Raw genomic sequence first — 15,169 nt, forward strand, 5'->3', positions numbered from 1 at the left:
AGAATAGAGAACTCCATAGAGACAAAATGCAAATTGCATGGAAGGGGAGTGGGGAGAAAGGGCTTAATGGATAAGAGGTTTAAACGTAAAGTAACAGACGGGTTTTGCAACTAGATAGAGGTGGCAGTTGTATTGTGAAAAATAGATCTGCCAGTACTAAATGCCACTGAATTGTTCACTTTAAAGTGGTTGATTTTGTTATGTAAATTTCGTATCAATAACTATTTTTAAAAGGATATGTACACCAGATTACCTGTCATCATCTGAGAATCATACTCATTAATTTTCTCCCCAAAATCTGTTCCTTTTCCTGTATTCTCAATTTCAAATAAAAGTACCAGCCAGGTACAGTATAATCCCAGTCAGTACTTAGGGAGGCCAAAGCAGGCGGATCGCTTGAACCTGGGAGTTCGACACAGAAGAATACAATGATCTCCTCGTGGCAATCAAGTAGACCATCTGGAGACAAAACTCCTTATCTGAAAAATCAAAAAGTAGTTAAACTTCTCTATTATCTAAAGCCAGTGTCTGGTACCAGGCTTCTTTCCCAGAAATTTATACGTAACTAGAATTTCTATACATCTCCAGAATGCATGCATGTCAAAACTCATTTTGCAACCCTTGCTGACATTAAGGCACCCAAAGTCTACAAATGTAATAATTTATCATCGCCTACATAACTAATACGGTCCAAATTACCCTAAGGCCCTGCTTTAAAGTCCATAAATACCCCTAAGGAAAATTCACCGCAACACAGTCCTCTCCTGCTGAATGAAGCACTGTACTGTACTCTGCTGCAGCATTCTATCTAATAAAACTTTCCTTTCTAAACCTATACTGCTGTCAATAAATTCTTTCACCACCAGTGAGCCAACCACTCTCCACTGCTAGGGTTCTGACACCTCGCCTAGCAGAGCATGGCCAAATCCTGTCTCTACCAAAAAGTCAAAAAATTAGCCAGGCATGGTGGTACGCATCTGTGGTCCCAGCTATATATATAAGGAATATATATATTCCTTACCGTATCACGGTAATTATATATATACAGAAGAAATATATACATATGTTAAGAAATATATACAATATTTCTTACTGTATCACAGATACTAATAACTACTTGAAGTACCGAGGCATAAAAAGAAAAAAAAATACACATTTTGTTCAGAACTGTTAAATGAAAAACCTGAGACAAGTTAAATTTAATGACTTAATTGAACAAAAAACAGATTTGCCAGGTGCGGTGGCTCACCCCTGTAATTCCAGCACTCTGGGAGGCAGAGGCGGAGACTGGAGGATTGCTTGAGCCCAGAAGTTTGAGACCAGCCTGGGCAACACAGGGAGCACCCCCACCCCCAACCCCCATTACAAATAATAAGAAAATGAAAACTGTGGTCCCCCAGCTACTGGGAAAGGTGAGGGAGGGAGCAGCCTGAGGCAGAAGCATCACTCAAGCCCAGGAGGTCCAGGCTTCAGTGAGCCATGTCATTGCATTCTACCCTGGGTGACTAAGCAAGTCCCTGTCTCAAAAAAACAGAGAAATTAATGAACCACTTAGCATTCAGTACCAAATGCAGTTCAGAATGCTCCATCCCCCAATACATGTAGGCTATATTTACGGACAGAGAAACAAATGACATACAGAAGTAGCCTGATGGGCTGCAGTTCAGGTGTTTGCCTTATTTGAATATGCTCTGGCAATATTCAGCCTATATGACTGGTTGAAAATTTGGCTGCTATGCTTGACTGAGACTCAGCTACTTGTTACAAGAGTATACTCTTAGGTTAGGTTGCAGGTAGTTTATATATTAAATTAAATTATAGTTCACTATGTAGGGAGGTAGCTTTTGGCTGCCTCTAAATTTAACTACAAATCTGGCACTATGCTATTTTAAATGGATTGTCTCATTTCATCCTAAAAACTCCATGAGGAAAGTCTTAACATTATTTTGATTTTAAAGATGAGAAAACAGAGGCTTAAAGAGGTTCAGTGACTTATAGAGGGTCATATGATTACTAAGTGGCAGGAGTAAGATGTGGAACACAGGTGTACAGCCTGAGTTTGTATTTACTTCTGTAAAGTATAAGGCATTCACAATGATTTCATTCAAATATATTTTCTTGAGTAGAAATGAAAAAAGTATAAATTAATGGGTAAACCCACAGGAGTTGTATGCAAAGAACATTCATTATGACTTCTAGATTTCTACTTCCAAAGGTAGAAGGTAGTGATATGTATTAAAATCCAAACAGACAATAAAATCTGTTAATAACTCTTTAACACAAGTATTACTCATCATTCCACCCCTTTGTAGATACACTTCAATTTGTCCTCATCCCATTAAAAATAAATACTCAAGGGCAAAACTTTTTCTTTCTGATAAAAGCCAATTTTTTTCCTTTTACAGGTCAAGCTTTTTTTACTCCAAGAAACCTTTGCCCCACCTAAAATCACAAAAACGTGTTTTCCTCTACACATTTTATGATTTAAGCTCTTACATTTGGTCAATTACCCATTTCAAGTTAATTTTTGTACAGCATGAGGGAAGTATTGAGGTTGATATTTTTATGTGAATTGTTTCAACACCATTTGCTATAAAGACTACCTTTTCTCCCATTAAATTGCCTTGGCAAATTTGTCTATTTGATTCCAGTGATCTATGTATCTATCCTTATACCAATAATCACACTGACCTGACTACTGTACCTTTATACAAAGTCATAACATAAGTTTGACTCTGGTCTTCTTTTTAATATTGTTTTGGTTATTCTAGGTCCTTTACATTTCAATATACGTTTGAAATCAGCTTGATATTTTCTGGAAAATACTACCTGGGTTTCTATCGGGATTGCATTAAATCTATAGCTTAATGGAGAAAATTTACATCTTCATGATATGAGTCTTCCTAGACTGGGCACCAGGTGGTTCATGCCTGTAAGCCAGCATTTTGGCAGGCCAGGGCAAGAGAATGGCTTGAGTTACAGGAGTCCAAGACCAGCCTAGGCAATATGGCAAAACCCCATCTCTATAAAAATTACAAAAATTAGCCAGATGTGGCTGGGTGGTGGCTCACGCCTATAATATCAGCACTTCGGGAGGCCGAGGCAGGCAGATCACAAGGTCAGAAATTCGAGACCAGCCTGGCCAACATGGTGAAACCCCGTCTCTACTAAAAACATAAAAAATCAGACAGGCATGGTGGCAGGTGCCTGTAATCCCAGCTACTCGGGAGGCTGAGGCAGGAGAATCACTTGAACCCGGGAAGCGGAGGTTGCGATGAGCTGAGACCGCGCGACTGCACTCTAGCCTGGGCAACCAGAGCGAGACTCCGTCTCAAAAAAAAAAAAAAATCTGGCCGGGCGCAGTGGCTCAAGCCTGTAATCTCAGCACTTTGGGAAGCCGAGACAGGCGGATCACAAGGGCAGGAGATCGAGACCATCCTGGCTAACCCGGTGAAACCCAGTTTCTACTAAAAAATACAAAAAACTAGCCGGGCGAGGTGGCGGGCGCCTGTAGTCCCAGCTACTCGGGAGGCTGAGACAGGAGAATGGCGTAAACCCGGGAGGCGGAGCTTGCAGTGAGCTGAGATCTGGCCACTGCACTCCAGCCTGGGCGACAGAGCGAGACTCCGTCTCAAAAAAAAAAAAAAATCTGTGATGGTGCCTGTAGTCCCAGCTACTCTGGAGGCTGAGGTGAGAGGATCACTGGAGCCCAGGAAGCAGAGGTCACAGTGAACCAAGAGCACACCCCTACACTCCACCCTGGATGACAGAGTGAGACCCTGTCTCAAAGGAAAAAAAAAAAGGGAAGATATGAGTCTTCCAATACACAAAAATATTTTATCTCTCCATTTATTTAGGTCTTCTTTAATTTGTCTCAGTAATGTTTTGTAGTTTTCAATGTACTGATCTTCCAAATGGTTTCTGAAATTTATCTTCAAGTAGTTCATATTTTTAAACTATTGCAAACAGTCCTGATTTTTAAGTTTTGATTTCTAGTTATTCATTGTTAGTATACAGGGATACAATAGATTTCCACATTTTTTGTATATAAATGTTTGTGTAAAACACTGATAAGAAAATGAAAATGTAAGTCACAGACAGGGAGAATACGTTTAGAAGGCATATATTTGATATATAACTTGTATCCAGAATATACAAAGATTTCCTGAAACTCAAGACAAAAAAAAAACCAATTTTTTAAATAGACAAAAGGTTTGAACAGACATTTCATCACAGAATATATATATGAAAATAGCTGACTGGGCGCAGTGGCTCACGCCTGTAATCCCAGCACTTTGGGAAGCCAAGGCGGGTGGATCACCTGAGGTCAGGAGTTCAAGAAGACCCTGGCCAACATGGCAAAACACCATCTCCATTAAAAATACAAGAATTAGCCAGGCATGGTGGTGCACACCTGTAATCCCAGCTACTCAGGAGGCTGAGGCAAAAGAATTGCTTGAACCCGGGAGGCGGAGGTTACAGTGAGCCAAGATCGTGCCACTGCGCTCCAGCTTGGGAAACGGACCGAGACTCCATCTCAAAAAAAAAAAAAAAAGGGTCTGCCGCAGTGGCTTAAGCCTGTAATCCCAGCACTTTGAGAGGCTGAGGCAGGTGGATCACGAGGTCAGGAGATCGAGACCATCCTGGCTAACACAGTGAAACCCCGTCTCTACTAAAAAAATACAAAAAAACTAGCCAGGTGAGGTGGCGGGCGCCTGTAGTCCCAGCTACTCGGGAGGCTGAGGCAGGAGAATGTCCTAAACCCAGGAGGCAGAACTTGCAGTGAGCCGAGATCCGGCCACTGCACTCCAGCCTGGGCAACAGAGCAAGACTCCATCTCAAAAAAATATATATATATATATATATATATACACACATATATATAATTGGCAAATAAGCACACAAAAATATGTTCAATCTCATTAGTCATTAGAGAAATGCAAATTAAAACCACAATGAGAAACTCCTACACATCCACCAGTACGGCTAAAATTTTAAAAATGATAGCTGGGCGTGGTGGCTCATGCCTGTAATCCCAGCACTTCGGGAGGCTGAGGTGGGTGGATCACCTGAGGTTAGGAGTTCGAGACAAGCCTGACCAACATGGTGAAACCCCATCTCTACTAAAAATACGAAAATTAGCTGGGCATGGTGGCATGCGCCTGTAATCTCAGCTACTTGGGAGGTTGAGGGAGGAGAATGGCTTGAACCTGGGAGGCAGAGGTTGCAATGAGCCAAGATTGTGCCATTGCACTTCAGCCTGGGCAACAAGAGTGAAACTCCATCTCAAAAAAAAAAAAAAAAACAGATAATACCTAGTACTGATAAGATGTGGAGCAACTGCTGGTGGAAATGCAAAAATGCTATAGCCACTTTAGAAAACAGGTTGGCAGTTTCTTATAAAGACAAATTTACACTGGTAAATAAACATTCCACCAGTCTCATTCCTAGGTATTTACCCAAGAGAAATAAAAGCATATTCCACACCAAAAAAAAAAAAAAAAAAAAAACTTATATGAACTTTCATAGCAGCTCTCTCCCTAACAGGCAAAAACTGGAAACAACCCATATGGTCATTAACTAGGGAATGGAAAAGTCTGTATACCCATGCCAATGGAACCCTTCTCAGCAATAAAGAGGAACAAACTACTGATACTCAAAACAACATGGATGAATCTCAGAAGGAGGTTCTGAGATTGAAAAAAAACACAAAAGACTACATACTGTATGATTCCAATTCTATGAAATTCTGGAAAAGAAAAAACTGCAGTGACAAAAAGCACATCAGTAGTTGCCAAAGGCTGGGCCTGGGGAGAAAGAACAGACAGCAAAGGGACATAAGCGAACATGGGGTGGCAGACATATTCTATATCAGGTCCATGGCCTGTTAGGGACCAGGCCACATGGCAGGAGATGAGCTGCATGAGGGTGAGCATTACCGCCTGAACTCCGTCTCCTGTCAGATCAGCAGCGCTGCATCAGATTCTCATAGGGGCACGAAGCCTATTGTGAACTGTGCATACAAGGGATCTAGGTTACACGCTCCTCATGAGAATCTAAGCTAATGCCTGATGATCTGAGGGGGAAGTTTCATCCTGAAACCATCTCCCATCCCCCCTCCACCCATCCGTGGAAAAACTGTCTTCCATGAAACCAGTCCCTGGTGCCAAAAAGGTTGGGGAATGCTGTTCTGTTCTATACCGTAATTCTTATATATCTATATCATAATCATGGTGGTGGTGACACAACTGTATACATCTGCCAAAAGTCATCAAACTGAACACTTAAAATGGGTGAATTTTATTCTATGTAAACTATACCTCAATAAAGCCAACTGACATATAGATATAGGTATCTCCACCTTTCACAATAGAAAATGCAAAACGACAGCGGCAGAAAGGTAATACTGAAAGGGGAAGTGCTGAATTTGGAATCTCTTTATAACACTGAAAGTAGGTAAAACAAACATCTATAGGTTTTTCCTCTTTGAACTTGTGAAAATTAAGGAAAAATAAGAATGATGGGATTACTTTTCAACTAAAATAATATAAATTAAAGTAAGAATCTTTTTAATGATGAGAAAAGGTTCTAAGAAAAGTCTTGGAGTTTTGTTACTTCCTTTAAAAGCATACTCCATGTGACCTTGACAGACAGTTCTAAAATATTATTAAAGTATAATACTAATCAAAGCCACAATGAGAGACCACTTAACACCCACTATGATGACTATAATCAAAAAAACAGAAAAGTGTTGGCAAGATGCAGTGAAACTGGAACCCTAATGTATTTCTGGGAAGAATATAAAATGGTGTAGCAAACCAAAAATTTGGTAGTTCTTCAAAAAATTAAACAAAGAATTACTGTATCATCCAACAAGTCTACTCTTAGGTATATGTACATACCCAAAAATACAGAAAACAAGTACTCAAAACAAGTTAATGTATACAAATGCTCACAGCAGTATTATCCACAATGGCTAAAAGGTGGAAACAGCCCAAATGTCTATCAGCAGACAAACGGATAAACAAAGTGTGGTTTATCCATCCAATGGAATCTTATTCAGTCATAAAAAGGAATAAAGTATTGATACATGCTGTAATGCAGAAAAATTGTGAAAGCATTGGGCTAAGTGAAAAAAGCCAGGCATAAAAAGGTCACATATTTTATGATTCCATTTATATGAAATATTAGAATAGGTAAATCCAGAGAGACAAAAAGCAGATTAGTGGTTGCCAGAGCTAGAATGAGGGTGGAAAGAATAAGGACTGTTTAATGGGTAGAGGATTTTTTTGCAAGGGATGGTGGTGAAAATGTCTTAAAACTTGATAAAGGTGGTGGCTGCACACATTGTGAATGCACAAAATGCCACTGAAGTGTACACTTTAAAATGGTTGATTTTATGTTATGTGAAAATCTCATCTCAACAAAATTCAATAATAATATGGCACCCAAAATGACATGTCATATTCAACATGAGAACTGATGATAAAATGTTCAACAGAATATCTTATCTTTTGTTCCAGTTAGAAATATTCCCAATTCAGTTTAAGATTATAGCAGTTTGCTATAATCACAGTATCATGTTAGAATGGTTATTGGTAATCATGACTTGAATATTTTAGAATACTTCTATTCTCACGCTGTTTTTTAGTAGAATTGTTTCCTAATGAAAATCACTCCCTGATCATGGCTCTCCCTGTCAGAAATGTGTGTACTCTGTAACATCTTTAGTCAAAGTAGTCTTACTTTCCTGATAACTTTGTTAATGTGCTGCAAAAGACTGAAAATTTAAGTATGTAGTATATATACCACTAAATTGTGAACTGGTAGATTGGTAGGATGTATGTAACACTTGACAATACTGGTACTTTCCTTAGGATACTTGATGGCCTCCTAAGGAAAATCTGCCTCCAAATTTTAAGCTGGAAAGTCTCTGGAATAACTTTTTAAAAAACAATTACAATACATGGCTTTTTAGATTTTCGGTAGATATGTTAAGAACTGTGAACAAATGGAAATGTCTGTGTACTGATCCTCAACACTACCAATAAAATTTCGATTATGGAAAGAAAAAAAAAGACGGAATGAACAAGGAAGAACTGGCTTGGGGGGATAGAAAGACAGTAGACAGGTAGGGTGAGTCTTAGAAATGGTGATACAGCCAAGTGGATTTGCATCAGAGATACAGAAGGCAAAGATCAAAACTGCAGATACTAGTTAACATACTCAGAAGAAAGCAAAGCAGGAATTAACCTCATTTTACAGATGAGAAAAACACAGGCTCCAATATGTTTATTCAAATTCACATAGCAGCATCAGAGCTTGGTCTTCTGATTTCTAATGCAGAGGTCTTTCTCCTACGCCACTTTTAACAACAGATTTTAACTGCATATATATTTTTAAGAATACAAATAATAACTAATCTTGAACAAGACACTGTCTAAGTTTTATTCCATCGCTAAGAACATATAATAATATGATTCTATGATCTGTTTTAGAACATGCCCTGGGAACCACTAATTAGGATCATGGTTCCTACATATATGGGGAAAATAAGCCCTCTGAGAAATCCTCTCAATAGACACCAGAAAATGACGAAGTCCAAAAATCTCTTCATAAAAACATCATCTAGAAGGCCTCAGAATTAAAATATTTGCAACTTTAAGGCTTTTGCTTATCTAATCTCCAGACTCCGGTCAAGTCTAACCTCCTACAAGTTATCATCCCAATAATTATAACTAGTATAATTCTTGTCCCCTTTTGTTACTATTTAAATCATAATCAATACAACATTTATGTAAATGTCATGTTTTATTATTTTTAAATGGTTATCCTGTTAAATGTGAATCCTGTTCTGCTAACCCAAAAGTTCTTTGGAGGCTGGGTCCATGTACTATAGACGGCCATTACTCCAAAGAGAATACATTGTAGTTAAGATTTTTCAGAAATGTCACAGTCAGAAGCAGGGTAGACAATGAGGTTTATTCCAGTATGGGTGGTCAAAGCAGAAATAGGCATTTAATATCAACTAGCAAATGTGCCACCTAACATAATATATTCAACTGAAAATCTTCGGGCAGGAGAATGGAAAGAGAAGAGCTGGCTTGAAGTTACAGTAGGTAAGTAGCTCAGGAAAAAAAAAGCACAAGAGAAAACAAAAAGCAGTTCCCTGAGAAAGAGAAGAAATTGGATTCAGGTCTAAAGAAACAATTATTTTACAAATTTATAATAAAAGAAACAAATATTCCATTTTAAAAATGGCCAATAATCCACATAGACATTTCTTCAAAGAAGACAAATAAATGTCCGGTAAGCACATGAAAGACACTCAACATCATGAGTCATTAGAGAAACGCACATCAAAGACACAAGATATTGCTTCACACCCACCAGGATAGCAAGGATGTAGAGAAATCAAAGTTTCTCAAATGATTAAACACAGAGTTACCATATGACTCAGCAACTTCTCTCCTAGATACATGTCCAAGAGAAATGAAAACATATATCTACATTAAAATTTGTACATGAATGTTCATAGCAATATTATTATTTGGCTATTATTTATAATAGCCAAAAGGCAGAAACAACCCACTTTTAACAACAGATTTCCACTCTATATATTTTTTTTTAGAAAAAGAAGAAAAATAAGTAATCTTGAACAAGATGCCACCTAAGTTATTCTCCATCCCTAGGAACATATATGATTATATCATATGATTATATGATCCTTTTTAGAACATGCCCTGGTAATCATTAATTAGGATCATGATTTCAACATATATGGGAAAAATAAGCCCCCAGATAAATCCCCTCAATAAACATTAGAAAATGAAGGTGAAGAATGAAGGAAATGAATCAACTGATGAGCAGCTAAACAAAATATGATATATACATACAACAAAATACTGTTCGGCAATAAAAAGGAACACTTGCTGCAAAAAGGATGAATCTTGAAGACATCAGACTAAGTCGAAGCAGCAGCCACAAAAGGCCACATATTTCATTCGCTTTATATGAAAAATACAGAATAGGCAAACCTATAGAGGTGGAAAGTAGATTAATGGTTACGTAGTGCAGGGGCAAGGGCAGGGATGGAACAATGAGGAGGTGATACCTGAAGAGTACAGTTTCTAAAGTAAAGAAAATATTCTTAAATTGACTACAGTGATGGCTGTACATGTCTGTGAAATACGTCAAAAAACACTGACCTGTATAGTTTAAGTAGGTGAATTACATCATATGTGAATTATATCACAATAAACTGTTAACTAAAAAAAAATAATTCAGGAATATTCTAGCTCACTTGGCCTAGGCTCCAGTAATCTCAGTCCAGGAATCCCTTCTGCAACATACCACCTTAAAGTGGAATATTCAGCTGTACCATGGTGGCAGTAGTTCTCAAAGAGGTACATGTTAGAATCAGGGTAACAGTTTAAAGAAAATACAGGCGAGGTTCACGCCTGTAACCCCAGCACTTAGGGAGGCCAAGGCAGGTGGATCACTTGAGGTCAGCAATTCAAGATCAGCTTGGCCAACATGGTGAAAGCCCACCACTACTGAAAAGACAAAAAATAGCCAGGCGAGGTGGCACACACCTGTAATCCTAGCTACTCGGGAGGCATGAGAATCACTTGAACCCAGGAAGTAGAGGGTGCAGTGAGCTAAGATCATGACACTGCACTCTAGACTGGGCAACAGAGGGAGAACCTGTCTCAAAAAAAAAAAAAAGAAAAAAGAAAAGAAAATACAGATGCTTGTGACTAACCCCAGACATCTGGATCAAAATCTCAAGGAGGGTACACTCATCCATTTTTGCTAGTTTGTTTGTTTGTTTTAGGTTCCAGAGGTTAAAAGGGAAGCAGGTGAGGCTTTAATAGACATGTTGGGACCAAGCAGGAAAATCTCAATATGGTCTTTATATTATTAGATGCTACTATTAAAATGATGTGGCCGGGCGTGGTGGCTCATGTCTGCAATCCCAGCACTTTGAGAGGCCGAGGCAGATGGGTCACTTGAGGTCAGGAGTTCGAGACCAGCCTGGCCAACATGGTGAAACCCTGTCTCTACTAAAACTACAAAAATTAGCCAAGCGTAGTGGTGCACACCTGTAATCCCAGCTACTCGGGAGGCTAAGACAGGAGAATCGCTTGAACCCAGGAGGCAGAAGTTGCAGTGAGCCAAGATTGTGCCACTACACTCCAGCCTGGGTGACAGAGCGAGACTCAGTCTCAAAAAAAAAGATGTTAAACATCTTAGATCTGATAATATATTGTAGTTATTTAGGAGAGTGTCCTTCATCTTAGGAGAAATTCTTAAGGATGGGGCATCGTAATTAGTCTGTGACTTGCTTTGAAATGCTTCAGGAAAAAATATGTATATACACACAGAAAAAACAAATATGGCAAAATGTACAAATTAGTCAGTCTAGGTAAAGCTTACATGGGTGTTCACTGTACCATTCTTTCCATTTTTCTGTAGATTTGAAAATTTCAAAATAAAAAATTAAAGAGGTGGGAATTTCCACACATGATCCTGATTCTCTCTGTGGCCTAAGAATCACAAACTTCGGTAATACCAGGATATCCTGTGATCCAAAAATTAGCTTCTCACCTGCTACATGAAGACATCCTCCCCTCCACTCCCACTTCCCATATTGAATAAATGGACAAAACTTTCTACTCCACGTATGTTGACCCAAAAGGCTTATATTTTCAAGTGTACATGAGACTTTAATAGTAACAAGTTGCTGTTATTGTACCCTACAAATTAGTAGTGTGCCTAGACCTAAGGATAGAGTGAACGGTGTGAGATGAGCAGAAAGCCAGTGGGTGCCTTTGGTACAAAAGCAAGTTTGAGGATAAAAGGGTATAATTTGTAACAACAGGCAGAAAACAAAGCAACCTGCCCAGGCTACACAGCTTAAATTTTGTAAGGCCCTGCCTATCACACAAAGCGTAGACAAACAAAAGACTTTTTTTTTTTTCCCCAGACAAGATCTCGCTCTGTCACCAGAGTGCAGTGGCACAATCACAGCTCACCACAGCTTCAACTGCTCAGGCTAAAGCGATTATCCCACCTCAGCCTTCTGAGTAGCTGGGACCACAGGCACACCCCACCATCCTCGGCTAATTTTTTTTATTAATATTATTTGTAGAGACAAGGTCTCACTATGTTAACAGTCCAGGGTAGCCTCAAACTCCTGGCCTCAAGCGATCCTCGTGCCTCAGACTCCCAGAGTGCAGGAATTAGAGATGTAAGCCACTGCACCTGGCCCTCATTCTTACATATATACTTAAGTACTCATGATGTGCCACACATGTTCTCTATCCTCATGTACTAAATATGTATACCACAGAGCTGTAAACCAAAGCAGCATAACTTTACCAGATTTAGAATCATTTCTATAAAAAGAATGTTCCGGCCGGGCGCGGTGGCTCACGCCTGTAATCCCAGCTCTCAGGGAGGCAGAGGCGGGAGGATAGCTTGAGCCCAGGAGTTCGAGACCTGCCTGGGTAATACAGCGAGACCCCGTTCTCCACAAAAAGGAAAAAAAAAAAAAAGACAAAAAAGACAAAAAGAATGTTCCTTCCCAGGAAAATTTACTCATTGAAGATACAATCATACTGAATCTTTTTCTTGACCCTCACTATACAATTAGTACCAGTGACACTGACGGCATGAGAGGGCAATCAAAACACTCAATTGGGCTGGGCACAGTGGCTCAAGCCTGTAATCTCAACACTTTTGTAGGCCAAGGCAGGCGGATCATGAGGTCAGGAGTTCAAGACCACCCTGGCCAACATGGTGAAACCCTGTCTCTACTAAAAACACAAAAATTAGTGGGGCATGGTGCCGTAATCCCAGCTACTTGGGAGGCTGAGGCAGGAGAATCGCTTGAACCTGGGAGGCAGAGGTTGCAGTGAGCTGAGATTGCACTACAGCCTAGGCAACAGAGCAAGATTCCATCTCAAAAAAAAAAAAAAAATAGACTCAATTAAAATTTCATTCTTAAGGCCAGGAGTGGTGGCCCACACCTGTAATCCCAGCACTTTGGGAGGCCAATGGGGACGGATCACCTGAGGTCAGGAGTTCAAGACCAGCCTGGCCAACACAGTGAAACCCCATCTCTATTAACAATACAAAAAAATTAGCCAGGGGTGGTGGCACACACCTGTAATCCCAGCGACTTGGGAGGCTGAGACAGGAGAATTGCTTGAACCCAGGAGACAGCTGAGATCACACCATTGCACTCCAGCCTGGGCGACAAGAGCAAAAATCCGACTCAAAAAAAAAAAAAAAAATTTCATTCTTAGCCTGATGCCACGACATGTACCTGTAGTCCTTGCTACTTGGGAGGCTGAGGCAACAGGAATACTACAGCCAAGGAGTTCAAAGTCAGCCTGGGCAACAAAGCAAGACCCTATCTCTAAAAAAAAAAGAAATTAATAAATGCATTCTGTTCCGTACTTCATTTTGGGAAACTGAATTCTCCAAATCTGAAAAAGGAAAAGGAATAGACGTTGCAATGACAAATGACAATTAAGGATTTTTCATAGAGCAAAACGCCACCTTTATGAACACTTACCAGGCCAGCAGTAAGAGAAGGTGCAGATTGTCCAAGGGACTGGTTTCTCATTCGAACCAGGTTTGATGCTTCTCCTGACGACTGCCAAGTCACCTGTCCCACACTGCTATGTACACTGCTGGACAAAGGGAGCAGCTGCTTACCTTCAAACACAAAGTTTGGAAAATATACATGTAATTATGATAAATGAATGAAAAAATACAAATATAATGATATCAAGTGGATAAAATCATACTGATACAAAGTAAAATTGTTCACATCCATTTTAGAATCTATTAAGATTTCCAACTCTCCATTAAAAATTGTGACTGTCTTGGTGGTGAGGATAATGGCAAGTGGAACACTGAAATGGATTAACTATTTTATGTTCTCTATAATATTCACCACATGCCAGCCTCCCACTCTGACACCGAAACTAGCAGTCTAGGAGTTTCCCAATCCCTTCTAGCCTACATAGTTTCTCATCAACTCAATGTAACATTAGAGATGCAAGTTTCCAGCAGGCAAACAATGAATCTATTCTGTTCTCACCAGACTCCACGTGCTCAGTTCATGTTTACTGTCTGCCTTAATCTCAATGAAAGAGAGTCTCAATGAAAGATGATTTTTTTTTTTTTTTTTTTTTTTTTTTTTGAGACAGAGTCTCACTGTCACCCAGCCCGGAGTGGTGTGGAGTGATCTAGGCTCACTGCAACCTCTGTCTCCCAGGCTCAAGTGATTCTCCTGCCTCAGCCTCCTGAGTAGCTGGGACTACAGGCATGTACCACCACACCTGGCTGATGTTTTGTATTTTTAGTAGAGATGGGGTTTTGCCATGTTAGCCAGGTGGGTCTCCAACTCCTGATCTCAGGTGATGTGCCTGCCTTGGCCTCCCAAAATGCTGGGATTACAGGCGTGAGCCACCGCACCCGGCCTGCAGTGACTTTCTAACTGAGGTGAAGGTCTCATTTCTCCCCTTCTTCACACCATTCTTCACACTTTTGCTTATGATCTAACCAACAAAAATGTGTTTATGTCATTTCCTTCCTTAAAAGCCTCTGATGGCTCCTTACTATTTGAAGAAATTATGCCAGACATTTTGGCATTATGAAAAAGACCCTCCATAAATCCAGATTATCTTTCTGGCCTCATCTCCTTCAACTCTTTTCCACACTTATTCACTCACTCAACTTCAATATTATGCCCTGCACTTTCCCCTGGCTTTATCATGATCACTTGACTCACTTGAAAACACTTCCTGTGCCTGGCAAAATCTTAGTCATGAAAATACCCAATGTAGTAAAGATGTAAAGAAAGGGTTTGGGGGATATTTTTGTTTTTGCTGCCAACAAAATATGATACCATTCATTTGGAGAACAATTTAGCAAAGCTAACCGCAGAAGAAAATTAAGACATAGAAGAAAGTTGGCCGGGCGCGGTGGCTCAAGCCTGTAATCCCAGCACTTTGGGAGGCCGAGACGGGCGGATCACGAGGTCAGGAGATCGAGACCATCCTGGCTAACATGGTGAAACCCCGTCTCTACTAAAAATACAAAAAAAAAACTAGCCGGGCGAGGTGGCGGGCGCCTGTAGTCCCAGCTACTC

The 15,169-nt window shown here is 39.9% G+C and overlaps 1 protein-coding gene across 4 annotated transcripts in view; it reads right to left on the minus strand.

Moving 5' to 3' along the window:
- The window catches only part of MAST2 (microtubule associated serine/threonine kinase 2), a 253,329-nt gene that overhangs the window by 210,293 nt on the left and 27,867 nt on the right, over positions 1 to 15,169 (minus strand). For all 4 annotated transcript variants that reach the window (XM_023221482.1, XM_023221483.1, XM_023221481.1 and 1 more), the window contains exon 3: positions 13,586 to 13,728. In XM_023221482.1, coding sequence (XP_023077250.1) covers positions 13,586 to 13,728 — 143 coding nt within the window. The remainder of the gene's footprint in view (positions 1 to 13,585; positions 13,729 to 15,169) is intronic.

This window comes from Piliocolobus tephrosceles, chromosome 1, assembly GCF_002776525.5.
Source record: "Piliocolobus tephrosceles isolate RC106 chromosome 1, ASM277652v3, whole genome shotgun sequence".
In the NCBI taxonomy this organism is placed as follows: domain Eukaryota; kingdom Metazoa; phylum Chordata; class Mammalia; order Primates; family Cercopithecidae; genus Piliocolobus; species Piliocolobus tephrosceles.